General features: G+C 54.5%; 1 protein-coding gene across 1 annotated transcript; it reads left to right on the top strand.

Annotated features, from left to right (window-relative positions):
* The first annotated feature begins 3920 nt into the window (after positions 1-3920).
* On the top strand, positions 3921-13883 carry MATN1 (matrilin 1). Its single transcript, XM_039858682.1, has 8 exons — positions 3921-4014; positions 5897-6243; positions 8667-8889; positions 10081-10206; positions 10672-11088; positions 11685-11837; positions 12673-12753; positions 13365-13883. Exons 1-8 carry the CDS (start codon positions 3921-3923, stop codon positions 13412-13414), a joined length of 1491 nt encoding a protein of 496 aa, XP_039714616.1. The 3' UTR covers positions 13415-13883.
* The last annotated feature ends 3173 nt before the right edge of the window (positions 13884-17056 follow it).

Raw genomic sequence — 17056 nt, 5'->3', positions numbered from 1 at the left:
CCCAGGTAAGTCTGTATTTTCATTGAGAGCGATATAGGGCCAACAGAAGCTTTTTCCAAGGATGACCAACCAGAGAGAGGGTCATTGCTCACGAACTACCCACGTCCCACCCCTGGGCTTGCAGGCAGAGTCAGGCGATGTACACTCCTTGTCTGAGGCCGTTAAGAGAGACAGTTGCTGTCTCTCTCACGTCCACGTGGCTGGAGATGAAGGCCGGGACGCAGCAGCATGACAAGATGGAGGTCAGCTTGAGATGACCAGTGCGGGGAGGCGCCTGTCCAGCACCAGCCCTTGTCGCGTGAGAGAAACACAGCCCTTGTCAGCCACTGTGACACAGGGGCTTGTTCGTTACTGCAGTTCAGCCTGTTCTAGCCTGACTAACGCAGGAGGCCTGGTGAAAACAACGTCGACACAGCATCCCTTACGTTTCGTTCTCGCCCACCCTGTGACACTGGCGTTGAGATCCCAACTTACAGATATGAAACCAAAGAGCAGAACGGCGAAGGGCTTCCTCTGTAGTCAACACAGATAGCAGGTGACACAACACAGAATCGAGCCCAGCTCGGTCTGATTCCAAAGTTTTTTTTCACTTCACAGGGTTCCTCAAAGGCTGGCATGCCTGCCACGGGCAGAACACAAGATAATTTTTGGTGCTAAGTGGATGGAAAAATTGAATTTAATTTGTTGCAAATTTATTGGAAGGCGTATTGGAATAAATACATAAACTACCTCAAATCAGCGATTTCATGGCTATTATTTCTCAGGAGGAGGAACATTTTTTCAAAAAGTAAGTGGATTTAAAGAGAAAGATGAATAAATAAATATCAATAAAGGCATATGTGGATCCGGCCAAATTGCAATGATGATAGGCCAAGGACCAAGGGGGGCTCGCTGCTCCAGACCAGTTCCCTCGCTCATCGGGAGAGCTCCGGATAACCAGGTTTGCCGTTTAGGAAAAGAAGTGAGCCCGGGGGTCGGGAGGGGGCGTCCTGTGTGCTTTCCACGGAGCCACCTGCTGCCTGGGGGCCTCTCGCTTTATCACAAACGGTCTCTCTTCCATAAAACACTGAAGGCTTTAAGTTTCTGGAAACCTGAGGTGTGTGAAAACAAGGAGCGAGAACAGCAGGAACCCTTCATGGCTGCTGTCTGTGAGCCGCCTCCAGGAAGGCCCCTCCACGCATTTTTTTCTCTGGTCAATACCGGACATACTGTTCTCACTTTTGATTCCTGGGGAAAAATGTTTCACACCTTAAAAACACAAATATTTATTTTCTTTCCTCAATATATATGCTCAACTTCCAGGTCCCCCCTCCCGTAAGCCCTTGCTCTCACCATGAAACGTTAAAGCTGCCCCTTTTGGGAGGAATCCATCTCTGTTCCTGAACACTTACCTGTAGCATATTTCTGTGGCTCCACTAATGAGCAGAGAAGTGACACAGAGAAGGTGCCTGTGTCCCTGTGAGGAGCCCATAGAACTGCCATTCAGAGCCAGAGCTGAAAGAGCTAGTTCATGGGCTCGGCGGCTGCCCTGGCCAACACAGCTTTGTACCCTGAGCTCTGGACACAGCCCTGTCCACTGGGGAGAGGGGGTGGTGGGCGAGGGGACTTCAGCTCACGTTCTCCTCGTCCGCCTTCAGCAGGGCCGCAGGAAGAGCACTCTGCCTCAGCCACCGTGCAGATGCCCCCGTCTGACTCTTTGCCAATAATAGTTCTTTCTTTCAATTTGTATCTTTATTTGCTCATCAGACACTCTGTTCCAGGCACTATGCTGGGTCCTGGAGATGCAGTGGTGGCTGAGACAGGCAAGACCCCTGCTCAGACTGAGCTGACACCCTCTGGGCGGGGTGGTGGGGTAGGGGGGGAGGCGAGGGGGGGGCAGGTAACACATTTATAACAGTTTGGGGAAGTGATGTGTACCACAGTCATTATGCCTGCAGTGTCTCTAGAGAAGAGAATTAGACTTACAAGTTGTAGAGAGAAAAGAAACCTACAGCCTCCTGGCTTTTGGAATTGGGGAGGGCTATGAACTATATGAATAAATTAAAGTTAAATAGGGGAAGTCAGAGGAAATGCTATTCACTTGCTTGTTCACTAAAGCTGGGGCAAAGGGGAAGGAGACCCAAGTTCCAGGCTTGGCTCTGCCTCTGAACTGGCTGCATGGCTTCGGGCAATCACTCCGGGTCTCCGTTTCCCATCTGACAAATGGGCTAATATATTTGGATCTGTTGGCATCACAGGTTTGTTGGGAGAACATAAGAGATACGGTGATAAAAGCGACTGCAATTATCAATGAAGATTATGAGAATGTTGGTCAGCTGTGCCGGGCAATCATTTTTTCAAAAAATTGTGTGTACATTTTCTTTTATTAAGGTATAATTTACATAGAGTGAAGTGCGCAGGTCTTGAGTGTTAACGACTCTATCCCCTGGGAAGATGATAATTCTTTGACCCTCATCTCTACTTCTGTCCCCTCATTGCTTCTTCACATGGTTCCAGTGAGGTGGGCAGGCCAAGTAACACCATTGCTATTGCATGATAACAAACTGAGGCTCAGAGAGGTTAAGTCACCAGCTCCAGGTCACACAGCCAGTCTGCAGCAGAAGTGGATTTGAATCTGGGTCTCTTGGGTGGTCAAGCCTGCTCCTTTTGCTTTATCTCATCAACTACCGGACCTAGATGCAACGGTAGGAACATTCCTGGTTATGCTCCTTTATTCTTGCCTCCTCTGTGCAGACCCTGGGCTGGGCTAGATGCAGAGATCAGTCAGCCAGACTCTTATCTGCTCATGGGTGGGACAGACAATGCACAGAAGCTCAGGGAGGTGGGAGGCTAGCCCAGGGGAGTGGGGGAGAGGTGGGCATGGAGAAGGCATTGCCACCAAGCTTCATCCAAACAAGCAGGGTGGCTGAGAGCAGCAGCCTAGGGCCGTATCCTGGCAATGACTCCTCTTAGCTGTGTGGCTTTAGACAAATTATTTCACCTCTGTTCTTCAGTTCCTCATCTGGGAAATGGGGAAAATAACAGTAGCTGCCTGACAAGGTTGTCAAGAGAATGAAATGAGACAGTTCATATAACTCTGCTCCTCTGATCGACCCCAGGAGGCAGCACTGTTAGCATCTCCAGTTTCCAGATGAGGAATTGGAGGCAGAGAGAGGTGAAGCACCCTGAAAACGGTCACGCAGGTAGTTTATAGCAAACCCAGCCTATCTGGCTCCAAGTCTGTGCTCTGAACCATCTTCTCCACTGCCTTGCATCTACCAGATACTAGTGTATGCGTTACTCCCATTATGATCTTGAAAGATTCTGTTAGGCAGAGTGAGTGGGAGAAAAGGCATTCTGGGCAGACGGCCCCGTGTGTGCAAAGGGCTGGAGGAGAAATCCGGGCATCCAGGTGCAGCTGGAGAGACGGGCTTCTGTGGAGAGGCAGGGGACAGTGGAGACTGAAGAAGGGAAGTGTGTTCGGCGAGGAAATTGGGGTCAGAATTGCAGGTGAGGGAAGAATTTGGGTGTGGGCTGAGGGTGCCAGGCAGGACTGGGGCGTGAGGCCATTGGACTCAGGCTTCCCTGAGCTTGCAGTGGCAGCTTCGGGTCAGTGCAGGCTCCAGCCCCTGGAGGAGCCACCCTCCACCCACCTGAGATTTCCTGAATTCCGGCTGCAGCGCCGGTTGCTTCTGCAGGCAAAGGAGCCCTTGTGGTTGGAGGGGCCTCTTGAGCCCAGGCCAGGCGGCTCTCTCCCTCTCTGGGCACACACACTTCTATTCAGCCCGGGCCCCGCCCCCCCAAGGGGGCTAGGGGCAGGGGCAGGATGCCCCACGTCAGTAGGGGGCCGCCTGGCTGGGAGGCTGGGCAGCAAGGTTGATAAGACCGGGCCCCCACTGGCCCCCACAACTGTGCTGGCTGCTGCCCGTGCTGCCAGGACCATGAGGGTCATCTCTGGCACTGGCCTCGTGCTCTGCGGTTTGCTGCTGCTCCTCCTGGCCCCACGCACGCTTGGCCTCGCCCCCCAGTCCAGAGGTGAGGGGACCTATGTGAGGTGGGGACGCTGGAAAAGTGGCCCCGGAGCAACAGCCTGGGGTCTGAGCACTGAGATGGGCAGAAGTTAAATGGGATTCAGGATGGGGAGAGGGGCAGGGAGGCAGGGTGGCCAGCAAGCTGGCCCAGGGGCAAACAGAGATGGTTACATTCATAAGGGCCAGGGCAGGAGTGACCCCCGGTCTATTTTGTCGGAGGACATGAGTGGGCCTCTCTCTGGAGCCCCAGAGCCTTCCCTGGGGTATCTCCGCCCCCAGGCTGCCCTCGGAAATCGCGCATGCTGCAGAGACTGCTGTCTCTTAGGTCACTGAGGACAAGCTACGCAGAGAGCTGCTGACGTCTGGAGCTGCCCCCAGGCCGAGCCAGGGCTGCACTCTGCCTCCAGGCCGAGCCAGGGCTGCACTCACGGTTCTGAGACAAACACAGCCCTATGGGGCTGAGACTTCACCCCCTTCACCAACCCTTCCAGCACCTCCCGGATCGGGCTCTCGCATGTTGTACCACTCCCGGAGTTTCAGCCTTGGCCGCTGAATCCTAGAATGCTCGACTTTTCCCGTACAGATGGGGAAACTGAGGCTGGAGAGGGGAGGACCTAAGACCACACAGTAAGAGAGCCCCAGAGCCTCCTGGCTCCTGATCCCCTTCTCTATGGTGTGGCTAATTCCTCCTCCCTCTCTGGGCCTCAGTTTAGCTATCTGTAGCCTTAGCTAGTGAGAACCAGGGAGTGGCTGGAAGGTATTCTAAGGTCCCTTGAGTAACTCTGATGCCGGCGTCTAGGGCACTGTGGCTGGGAGCTGGGAGAGCCCAGCAAACCCTCCTCTTCCCGATGCTTCCTGCATCCTCGCTTGGAAGCAGCTCTGCTCGGTTTGATTGAGTGTGCGATGGAGAGGGAAGGGCCTCTGTACTGCACCTGGCTGGCTGCAGGGCCAGGCCAGTGATAACATCAAGCGGTAAGCCTTTCTTCCCCACTGGACAGATGGAAAACTGAAGCTCCTAAGGGTGCGATGCCCGGTCCAGAGCCGCCGAGTGGCTGAGCTGGGATCTGAATGCTGGTCTGCCTCACTCCGTCCCCCACGCATCTACCTGCACATGGTGCTGCATCCCAGGGTGACTGGAAAGGCATCCTGCCTTGGGGGGTGTGTCATGGGGGCACACCTGGTCACGCTGCCAAGGTGGCCAGTAGGAATTCCTGCCCTTTTCCCTGGCTCTTGGACACCAGCCAGCAGGCCGCTGGGCTGAGGGAAACCGTGTCCACTTTGGTGATTCGCTTTGATGCTCAGATGAAAGAGGCCATGTTGATGGGCACGGTGTTAGCCCTCAAGGCTGTGCCCGCCCGGGAGGGCCCACCCTCCGTGCCCTCCTGCCCGGTTGGGAGACACAGCTGCCCCTTGTTTATGAGTCATTCTAGACTGAAACTTGAGAAGTGGGTTTTAAAGGCCATCATTGCCTTCGCTGCCCCATGAGCACCCGCTGGGTGCCCAGGCCCGTGCTGGCACCGTGTGTGCATTTTTGCTCATCCTCAAAAGATCCTGCAAGGAAGGGATTATTGGCTCATTGTACAGACGAGAAGACAGGCTCAGAGAGGTGACGTGAGTTACCAAGGCCGGGATTTGAGGCTTTCTTTACCAGGGGCTGAGCTGTGGGGCCTCTGGCCAGTTGCTTGCTGAATGCCCACCTGCTGGCAAAAGGGCCCAGCCTGCCTGGTCAGGTTCAGTCTACTCTCCTGAGGCCTCTTCGGGATCTAAGTAGCTCCTGATCCTCTGCTCCTTTGCTTCGAGTGTCTTGGCCCTGTCTCCTGACCTCATCTCCTGACCTCTGCCCTTGCCTCGGCCTTCTTCCCCCTCCTCCCCCCGGCCCCTCCCAGGGCGTCTCTGCCGGACCCGGCCCACGGACCTGGTGTTCGTTGTCGACAGCTCACGCAGCGTGCGGCCGGTGGAGTTTGAGAAGGTGAAGGTGTTCCTGAGCCAGGTCATCGAGTCGCTCAATGTGGGGCCCAATGCCACCCGGGTGGGCGTGGTCAACTATGCCAGCTCGGTGAAGCAGGAGTTCCCTCTGCGAGCCCATGGCTCCAAGGCCGCCCTGCTGCAGGCCGTGCGCCGCATCCAGCCGCTGTCCACCGGCACCATGACTGGTCTGGCCATCCAGTATGCTGTCACCAAGGCCTTCAGCGATGCTGACGGTGGTCGGTCCAGGTCCCCTGACATCAGCAAGGTACGTGCCCCTCGCCCTGCTGGGATCCCCTGCCGTGTGCTGAGAACTTTGCCAGCATAAACACACACACATTCGTTCTCTCAACGCCTGGACAAGGGGCCTGTTTTACAGTTGGGAGCAGACCCAACTAAGAGACGTGGCAGAGCTGAACCCATCTCTCTCCACGCTTCTCACTCCCCGCGAGCCCTCGATGATTTCAGTTTAGTTGATGTTGGCCCCCCTGGCCAGTCTGAACTCCCCGCAGGCGGAGTGAGACAGTCCAGATGTTTCCGTGATGGTGAAGGGTATGGACACTGCCACCAGCCTCTCTGGGTTCAAGCCCTGCTCCACTACTAGCTGTGCCACCCCGAGCAAGTTACTTCATCTCACGTGCCTCGGTTTCCTCACATATAAAATGGGATAACATAAAACCTTCTCGAAGGGCTCGTAGGAGGACTCAGTGAGTTCACATGCACAAAGGGCTCAGAACAGTGCCTGGTACCTAATGAGCCCCACATAAGCGGTCGCTAATTTCTTACTTAATGAGCCTCAGAGGGCGGGGGCTCAGAAAAATGAAGTGATGCTCCCCAAGTCCCACGGTCAGCGAGGGCTCCAGGGGGGATGCTGAGCGTTTTCACAGACCTCGTACCCACGGTGTCATATTTCAGGACTCGGCCCAGGGCCTGTGAAACCAGTCAGGGGTCCTCTCCCCCCAGGGGTCACAGCCCTTGTTGGCCTGAGGACTCAGCACTTACCTGCCCAGGGCCCCAGCCCACGGGAGTACTCTTTCTCATCCCATCCATACCCCGCTCGACTGGCATGTCGTAGCTGCTGACACACGACTGCTGAATGAATAATACAGTTCTGCTCGGAGGTGGTATCCCCACTGACGAGAAAATCGAGGCATGAGGAACTAACCCGCTAATAAGTGGTAGAACTGTTCACAGACAACAGCAAACAACCCCAACCATTACGGCCCTCAAAGAAATGACACGTCAAGGAGCCCGTTGGTCTTTTGTGGGGGACGCTTACCAGTTCCGACGTGAGGTTAGTGGTCATGGCGGCTGGGAGGGTGTGGTGGCCTTGGATGATCCTCAGGGAGAGAGGTAGCGAAGGGGATGGTGGTGACTTCTGTAGTCGTCACATCTCCAGAGTTGACTGTTTCATCCCAGATCAGGCCAGTGGCCTGGGGTGGGCAAGTGAGCAGAGGGCTCCTTCATCAGCTGAGACAGAGACAGAGGGTCTGGCACCAGACATTAGGCTTTCAGCCTGGAATTCACCTGTGGGAAGTCCTACAAGGTGGATCCAAAGCTCCAAAAGTGGGGTTGAAGGGAGACAGTAGGGACTCGAGGAGACAGTGGGCCTCAGGGAAATACATGCAGCAGCGAATCGTCACTGCTAGGTTTTCAGTGCCCGGAGCCCAGGCCTTTGGAGGGGAAGAGATTGTGCAAGCTCACTCCCCAGGACAATGATACTGCAAGACAGTTCCCCTTCCTGGCTTCCTACCCTCAATCACCTTACCCGAACCTCACCACGGTCCCCTTTCTCAGAAGGAGAAATAGAGGCTCGGAAGGTGAGCTGTAACGTATAGAGCTGCATTTCTAACGCAAGCTTGTCTAAGCCATTATAGTACAGGTCACAAGATGGGGGTTGGGGACTCAAGCCAGGGGTAGGGACCACGGAAGCAGAGGGGACCTAGGTCAGAAGCAGAGAAGCAGCCAAGGGTGCTGGATGCCAGGTCCCAGCCTCAGGCAGAGCTGTGGGGACCCAGCTTCAGGGCAGGCTCAGGAAGCGGGTGATGAGGGCCAGGGTCTCCTTCTGTCTCTTTCCAGGTTGTAGAAGAGGAGCCTTGTGAGAAGGCACCAGGCAGTCTTTTCCTCTGTGGGGAGGACATGTAGCCTCCTGGGAATGCAGGGAGAAAAAGGTGGCATCTTCCTTCCGTTTCCTGGGATGTGGGAAAGACTCCCAGGACCTGAAAAGGAAGGATCGCTGGCCCGGAGGCCCAGCCGCATCCATTAGCCTCTGATGCCCTCTGGTGGCCAAAGGGTAGAACTGCACCGTGTTGGGCACACTTGTTTGACCCTATCCTCAAAGTCCCCAGACTGAGGGGGAAGACATGGCCCTGTCTTCTGTGGTCACAGCGCTGCTTGCCTGAAGGAAGAGGCATCCAGAGGCCTTAGTCAGATGAAAGAACAAACACTTCAGCTAAGCCTTTCAATCAGAGGAAACCTGCCTCCTCTTCCCCTAGCCAGGTTCTCTTCCTTGGGGACATAACCTTGGTGAGGAATCAGATCCGCCTCCTACCAACTAGCCTCTCTGGCTCTCTGGGGCTCAGTCTCTTCTTCTGCCTACGATCCTGGGTTTTACTGGCGGGCTAAGCGGCCCAGCCCAGCCCAGTGCGGGGAGGGGGTCCTGCTCCTCATATGTGTCCCTGTGCGTTGCAGGTGGTCATCGTGGTGACAGACGGGAGGCCCCAGGATAGCGTGCGGGACGTGTCTGCACGGGCCCGGGCCAGCGGCATCGAGCTGTTCGCCATCGGCGTGGGCCGCGTAGACAAGGCCACGTTGCGGCAGATCGCCAGCGAGCCGCAGGACGAGCACATCGACTATGTCGAGAGCTACAGCGTCATCGAGAAGCTGTCCAAGAAGTTCCAGGAGGCCTTCTGCTGTGCGCGGGGCGGGGCGGCGCGGGGCGGGCCGAGAGCGGCGTCGTCAGGGCGGGGCCAGGGCGGGGCGGTGGCCTATGGCCTATATCTGGCTGGGACTGAGTTAGAGCCGGCCTCTGGGGTGGACCAGGGCTGGGGCAGGGCCTAAGTGTGTTTGGGACAAGGTTGGAGGTGGAACGTGGGTCAGATTGAGGTGGGACCGGCACCAGGGGCGGGGCCAAAACCCGAGAGCAGGTCCCCAGCCCGAGATTAAGGGAGCTGGGGAGAGGCGATGCCAAGGTCCCTTTTATATGGCAGGGTCCTGGCAAGGATCGAGGAGGGGCGGTAAAGAGAGGGCCTGGAAAGACCTGTGCGTGTTTGGATGTCGGGAGGTTTGGGTATCAAAGCCTTCCGCGATGCAGGAAGGTCTGAGGGACCCGGGCACTGGGTAGGAGACGGTTGAGGCCACAGGAGGTGGGCCTGTGGGCAGTCTTTGGGATGTGACCAGTCCGAAGGGGCGGGGTCTCGCATAGAATGGGGCGGGGCCAGTGCAAGGACTTTTCCCCATTTGTAAAATGGATCTGAGAAGAGCATGTATCTTATAGCGAGGATTCAATGAAATAATCCATGGCATAGAGCTCGTACTGTATTTAACACGTATTTGCTGAGCATCTTCTGTGTGCTGTGTTCTTCACTGCACGTGCTGTTCTAGACGCTTGGGATACAGCAGTGAACAAAACAGATGAAAGGTCTTACCTGTGGACTTTACCTTTTTGGCAGAAAGTTTTAGTTTTATCATTTACATTTTCACCATCTTCAGGGACGTAGTTTCTGGTGCTGTAATTCTGGCCCTGGGCTGAGGGTCTAGAGCAGTGCCCAAACCTTTTTGGCCCCAGGGACTGGTGCTCCTATGAGGAGCTAATGCCTGATGATCTTGGGTGGAGCTGAGATGGTGATGCTAGCACTGGGGAGTGGCTGCAAATACAGATGAAACTTTGCTTGCTCGCCTGCCACTTACCTCCTGCTGTGTGGCCCAGTTCCTAACAGGCCACGGACCAGTACCGGTCCGTTGCTGGGAGTTGGGGACCCCTGGTCTGGGCCTGGACCCTACCCAGTTGAGGCCTCAGTTCCCCTGAATATGTGAGGGGCCATCCTGGCTGAGATGCCCAAGGCCCTGTGACTGCAAGATCCCAAATCTCTTCTTGTCCCCACAGTGGTGTCAGACTTGTGTGCCACGGGAGACCACGACTGTGAGCAGGTGTGCATCAGCTCCCCAGGCTCCTACACCTGCGCCTGCCGCGAGGGCTTCACCTTGAACAGTGATGGCAAGACTTGCAATGGTCAGTGGGCTGGACACAGGCAACCCTGGGGGTGGAGTTGGGGAGGGAGGGCATGGGGCCTCGGATACTCCCCAGCCCATTCAAGCCTCCCTGCTCCTAGTTTCTGGACCAATCTTCAGAGGTGGTAGATACCTTCTAGAGTTTGGTGTCTGCAGAAAGTTCTCTTCTGACCTCTGTTTCTCATTTTTTCACAGTGGGTAGTGGGCTTAGTGTGCCGGAAGGAGTCACATAGTCTTGAGTTCAAGTCTTGGTGCCACTGCTTCTGAGCTGTGTGATTTAACAGCTTTTGGAGCTTCAGTTTTCAATGCTGTAAAATGGGGCCAGGAACTTTGGCTTCATAGAGGGAGTTTTGAGGACAAAATAGGATGATCCTTAGCATAGAGCTTGGTGTGTGGTAGGTACGCAGGCGGCGGTCGGGATGGATGACTGTCTTGAAGCTTCATCGCGCCTTCCCATTCTCCCCAGTCTGCAGAGGTGGCGGTGGAAGTTCGGCCACGGATCTGGTCTTCCTCATCGATGGATCCAAGAGTGTGCGGCCCGAGAACTTCGAGCTGGTGAAGAAGTTCATCAACCAGATCGTGGACACGCTGGATGTGTCGGACAAGCTGGCCCAGGTGGGGCTGGTGCAGTACTCGAGTTCTGTGCGCCAAGAGTTCCCGCTGGGCCGCTTCCACACCAAGAAGGACATCAAGGCAGCTGTGCGGAACATGTCCTACATGGAGAGGGGCACCATGACCGGGGCTGCCCTCAAGTACCTCATCGACAATTCCTTCACCGTGTCCAGTGGGGCGAGGCCTGGCGCCCAGAAGGTGGGCATTGTCTTCACTGACGGTCGGAGCCAGGACTACATCAACGATGCTGCCAAGAAGGCCAAGGACCTGGGTAGGTGCTCCCTCCTGGACCCTGAACGCCACTGTTGGCTAGGGGGTACATGGCACAGCCCGACTGTAATCTATCTTAGGGGTCTGTTCTGATTAGTGCCCTAAACCTGGGTTCAATTCGAATGAGGAAGGATTGGTTCATCTATGTCTTTTTTTTATACTGGTGACAAAACTGAAGCCCCAGAAAAGTGAGTGGCTTGTTTTGGTGGTCTTTTTGTAGGGAGGGCTTGGGACTTTTCCAGTTGAATGTTCCCAAGAACACACTGTTGGAAGGCAGCCCTGCTTCGGGACAAACCCGAGCCTTAGTTTTATTGCCTATTAAATGAGGATAATAATAACCACCAGACGATGGTTATGAGAGTTAAAGAAGATTACCAAGCTTCCAGGAAGTCAGGACAGGTCTGTCATAAGGTAGAATCTCAAAAAATATTGATTTCCTCAATGTCTTTTTTTCCCCCCAGGCATTGTGCCTGCAATTCTAGCAGCTGCCACCAGGAGGTGTCTGGTGTTGATTTCCCGGGGATTCTCCAAGAGGCCCAGCCATGCATGGCTGCCTGTCCCCACGGCCACCCTTACTTGTCTGGTTCCTCTTGGCAGGCTTTAAGATGTTTGCCGTGGGTGTGGGCAATGCCGTGGAGGACGAGCTGAGAGAAATCGCCTCGGAGCCTGTGGCAGAGCACTACTTCTACACGGCTGACTTCAAGACCATCAACCAGATTGGCAAGAAGTTGCAGAGGAAGATCTGTGTGGGTGAGTGAGGCCAGAGCTGGCCTCCATGGGAGGGGCAGGGGGGCTCTGGGGGTTGGGCAGGGAGCCATCTTGGAACTGGATGTGGGTGGAGAAAAGCAGGAGCTGGAGGAGCACCAAGAGTTGGCAGAATCAGGAGATGGGCCAGTCTAACTCTTGTGACCAGCGAGAATATGGAACAGAGTGCGTTACACGAATGGCACTGTTCTCCGTGCTCTCCAAATATTAAATCTTTCAATCCTATCTGGTAAGAGTATTATCGTCCTCATTTTACAGACAGCAAAACCAAGGCCAGAGGGGTGGAACGATTGTTAATAATTGGAGGAAGAGCCAGGATTTGAATCCTGTCATCTCCCCTGATCCTGCCGGGTGACCTTGTCAGCTGGTTCCCAGTGGTAAAGAGCATGGACTCTACAGCTAGACGTGCCTGTGCCTGCATCTTTGCTCTGACACTAACTAGCTATTGGTCACGGACACGTGGTTTCACTTCTTGGGTTCTTCATTTGTAAAATGGGAATAAGGACTTTGGTCTCAAAGGATTAGGACGAGGAGTCACCAAAATGACATAAAGGCCCCTAACAACAGTGTCCTGCAGTAGTAGGTGCTCAGCCTGGTGATGCTGTTATTGGAGTTCTTTATCAGGGTCTAGGGGGTCAGGAAGACCTAAGAGCTCTGTCTCAAGAACTCTAAATGTCTCTCTGCCTCCTCCTCAGATGTCGTAGGCCACGCACTCCCCCAAGACTCCCTAGTCCAGGCCCTGGGCAAGTGACCACCCCACCTCCTGTCCAGGCACACACTCACTATCCCCTTCTCTTTCTCTACTTTCTGTCTGCTCCAGAGGAAGACCCATGCGACTGTGAGTCTATTGTGAAATTCCAGGCCAAAGTGGAGGGGCTGCTGCAGGCCTTGACCAGGAAGCATATCCTTTCCCAGCCTCCCCTGCGGGGAAGGGGAGGGGCCAGGGGCGGGGCATGTGGGGAGAGGAGAGGGAACCACACCCTCTGATGTGCCGGAGTCGGTCTCCTCCTTGCCTGCCTCCTGCTGAAGATGGGCTGGATTCTGGAAAGATGGGCTCGCACCAGCTTCGGCACTGACCCTGTCAAAAGCAAAGGCTCCTAGAGGGTAAACAGAAAAACAGCAGAGGTCAAGATCTAGAGATGGGCACACACAAAGTCCTGGATGCATTCAGGAAAACATGGACGCCCCACTTCTCAGGATCTTGGTGACATGAGCCTCTACCCAGTTGGGGTTGGGTCCCAAACAGCTCCCCTGAGGTCAGAACTAGGCGGGGGATCCAAACAGCTCACCTGGGTAGGGCTGGGCATTCAGGGCTCATAGTACTGCCTCTGTTTTTCAGAGAGCACCATTCTGAGGGCGGCGGATGGGCAAGTTCTGACATTGGGGAGTACATGTCCTCTAGGGGCTGAGAGAGAGCCCTGGAAAAGGGCACTCTGCGGGAAACAAAGTGGGGGTCACACCATCACTGCCCTGCTCCGGTCAACTTGTACCTTTCCTTAACTCTGAGTCCACTGGAAGCTGTGAGTAAGCGGCTGGCCATCCTGGAGAACACGATCGTCTAAGGGCACCTGTCCCCACTGCGGCTTCCCCATCTTCCCACCCCAAGCACAGCTCCCAGAGTCCTGCGTGTGTCCCCTAGAGCCCCACGTTTAGTGTAGCTTTGCCTCTTAGTGAGGGGTGTTTGGAAGGGGCAGGCCCCTGGGATGGCACCAAGCCTCTCCCTCCTCCCCCAGCCTGCTAGCCCGGCGGGGGCAGGGCTGGGGCGTGTGTTTGAGTGTGTGTACTGGGGCTGCATGAGTGGGAGCATGTGTGTGTGCCTCGGGGCAGGGGTGTGTCTGCTCCAGTGCAGTAGTGAGAACACAGGGGTGAGTGTGAGAGGGACTGCATTTGCATTTTTTCCATCAAAAGCTTAATATATTCCCATCTTTTTTTAGTTAACCCTTTGTCAACTGCAAGTACTGTGACTCTCCTTTCTGATTTCTCTATTCCTCTTTGAAAAACAATTAAATGTGATTTAACTTAAGCACTAAATGGGCCAGAGGCAGTGTGGTTATTTGAGGAGCAGGAGAAAGGACAGATGAGGGTGGCAGGTGATGGGGGTGATTTCAGGACAGCAACGGCGGTCATAGCAGGGATGAGGGCAGCAGCTCCCAACTCCAAACCCACTCACGTTTGTCCTGACTTTTCAGTTACATGTTTCTTTCTGTTTCTCATCTCATCCTCCCAGTAACCATACCCAGAACAGATGAGTCATCCCCATTTCATGGATGGGAAAGCTGAGCATCTGACTGATGAGATGACTTGCTCAGCACTGGGTCAGTTGGGGGAGACAGGACTTGCATCCAGGACTCCAGGACATCAAAAGAAAAAGGCATTGGAGAAGAAGGGCAGTGGCTCCAGATGAGAATTATTCATTCATTCATTCATTCATTCATGCAGACAAAAATACTTACAGAGTACACAGCCCATGTCAGACAGTGGAGAGACGGTAGCCTATGAGACAGATACAGTCCCTGCCCTTAAGGAACTTACAGTTGAGCAGGGTGCCCTGTCACCCTCATGCAGGTGGAGGAAAAGAGAGTGGGTTTAGGTTGTACCAGGAGCCCGTGGGGTGAGTGTGTATGTGAGGCGATGGGAAGGGTCCCAGCCTGAGCCTGGGTTGGCCCAGGTACCCCTGTCAGAGCCCTCTCCATTGGTTCCGTGTGCATCAGAAGCTTCACCAGGATCCCCGACACAGATAACTGCAGCCCCCACCTCAGGGACAGCACAAGGGAAGGACTGCTGACCCCCAAATCCTCCTAACCCCACCCAGGGTCTGCCAGCCTCTCCCAGGCCCCTCCGGAGCAGCACCCCTCCAAAAACTCAATCCTTCGCCTCCCAGAGGAGGCACTTGGGTGATTTTCTGAACTCATTCTTGTTTAATGGAGCATTTTAGTGTTACTACTAGATTCACACTTGAGAGCATGTAAAAGGCTTTTACAAGAAACTCAGACCATCCTGGAAGATCTTCCTTAGAGGCAGTTCAAGGAAGAGGAATAACACCACCAGCAACACCCAGGAGACACATACAACAGATAACCTCACAAGAGCGATGCAACAGTCACACGACACCCCCAGGACAGGGACCAGGCCACCACCATGCACACTCCTGTGGTGACCGCTCAACCCACACTTCCCTTCTTCTGAGATTATCCCCTCTACCCCAAACACACAAACGACAGAGAGCAGGGTGGCACCATGCTGATGCAGTATGAACCTACTTCCTGGACTCAGCTGATTGGTTAGTGGGTGAACAGCTGACCCAAACTGGGCTAATCAGTTTCTTTCTTCTGGGAATTTGGACATGGGGACACTAGCTACCTGGCTGCGGGTCCTGGAGCTGGGAGGTCTCTATTGTCTTCCAGGTGCACTAAAAGGCAGAGGTTGGAGGCCGCCATCCTCAGGAAAGAGAAAAACAGCATTCGCTGGCTTGCTGATGACTTTCCAATCCAAGGGTGTTTCAATTATCTATTGCTGTGTAACAAACTGCCCCCAAAGTTAGTGGCTTAAGACAACTTTCTATTATTGTCGCAATTCTGTGGATCAACCAGGCTCAGTTGGTAGTTCTTCTGCTTCATGTGGTGATGGCACAGTGCCCGCCCACACTTTGCCATTGTTTGGGTCTCAGCCAGGCTGAAACATCTAGCATGGCCAGCTCACGTGACTGCTGCCTTGGTAGGGACAGCTGCAAGGTTGGGTCTCTCTCTCCCTCTCTGTCTCTCTCTCTCTCTCGCTCTCTCTCGATGTAGTCTCAGGGCCTTACCTTCTCTATGTGGTCTCTCCAGCAGGGGAATTGGACTTCTTAAATGGCAACTTAGGTCTCCCAAAACTTTGTAAAGTCTGAGCCCCAAATTGGCACTGAATTACTTTTACCGCATTTTATTGGTCAAAGCAGTTATAGGCCAGCTCAAATTCCAAGGGTGAGGAGATAAAGTCCACTTCTTCATGGAAATGGGGAGAGTGACAAAGACTTTGTGGCCATCTCTAACCCACTACAGGGAGTCATTCACTGGTCCCCCCGATGGGGCCGGCCTCACTTCCTGCCTTGGGCATTCATAAGACAACTAGGAAACCTTCTTAGCAAAGTTAAACATGGCTGAGTCAGTTTCTGTCTCATGCAACGTAAGAATCTTGACTTAGCTGTCTTCTCACCTCCATTTCCCCCACCTTTGATGGTGGCCTTGATGTCCTGGTTCTTATCCTTCAGTTCTGGGAAGTGACGGGACCATCCTGGGTTCCAGCAGCACTCCTCAGCTACCTGATAACTTAGCAGGGCCTTTCACCTCTTTGAGGCTCATAGTCTACATCCATGGAAAAGAAATACTGGCACCGCCACGCAGGGCGTTGCAGGGTGCAAATGAGGTAATGCATGGGGAGCGCTCAGCACGGTGCCACACACACTTTGCATCCAAGGCAGAGCTAGCATCGCCGCTGCCATCTGGAGTGTAGTTTCCAGGCCTCAGGGACACACCCACACCTGTCAGTTCCTTAACACCTCCCTTGCTCCTAGCAGGCGCCAGTGTCCCTTGAGATGCTGCAGCCACCTGGCCTCCAGTGGCTATGCCACCTGGAGCACCTGTTACCTGGTGGGAGGCCACCCACAGTGTGCACCATGGTTCTCTGCAAATCTTCTGCTCCACAGCAGGGGGCTCAGCCACCCGAGTCATATGAACAGGCAGCAACCCAGACCCTGGGCTCCCCCAGGAGGCAAAGACAAGATGGTCTTGCCTCTGCTTTGAGTGTTGCCAGCCTGAGTGTGCCAGAGCTCAGGGAGGCGAGGCATGGAGGCTGGCATGAGCCTGCAAACCTCCATCACTCGGTTACACAGCACATGATTGTACTGCACCTAGGCCTGTGTCTCTTCTAGGTTCGAGGGCTAGAATGGGGAACAAAAGCAGACAAAAGTCCCTGTGTTCATGGGCTGACATTGTATTTCTAGCCGTGTGAGCCTGGACGAGTCATCTTGTCTCCCTGTGGGCCTCAGTTTCTCACCCATTAAACGGAGAGATGACCTAGAAACAAGAGTCACCAGGAGAAATCTCCAAAGGGGCAGAAGGTGTGCACAGAAGGACAAAAGCTACCAGTTCTTCTCTTATGAAGTCAAACAAGATAGAGAAGTGCCCGGAGACCGAGCGCCAGGCTGCGTTTCCAGGAAATGTCCTGTG

Source organism: Pteropus medius, unplaced genomic scaffold (genome assembly GCF_902729225.1).
Source record: "Pteropus medius unplaced genomic scaffold, Ma_sr-lr_union100, whole genome shotgun sequence".
Taxonomy (NCBI): Eukaryota; Metazoa; Chordata; class Mammalia; order Chiroptera; family Pteropodidae; genus Pteropus; species Pteropus medius.
Note: the sequence above shows the minus strand (reverse complement) of the source record. Positions and strands in the feature narration are given on the sequence as shown.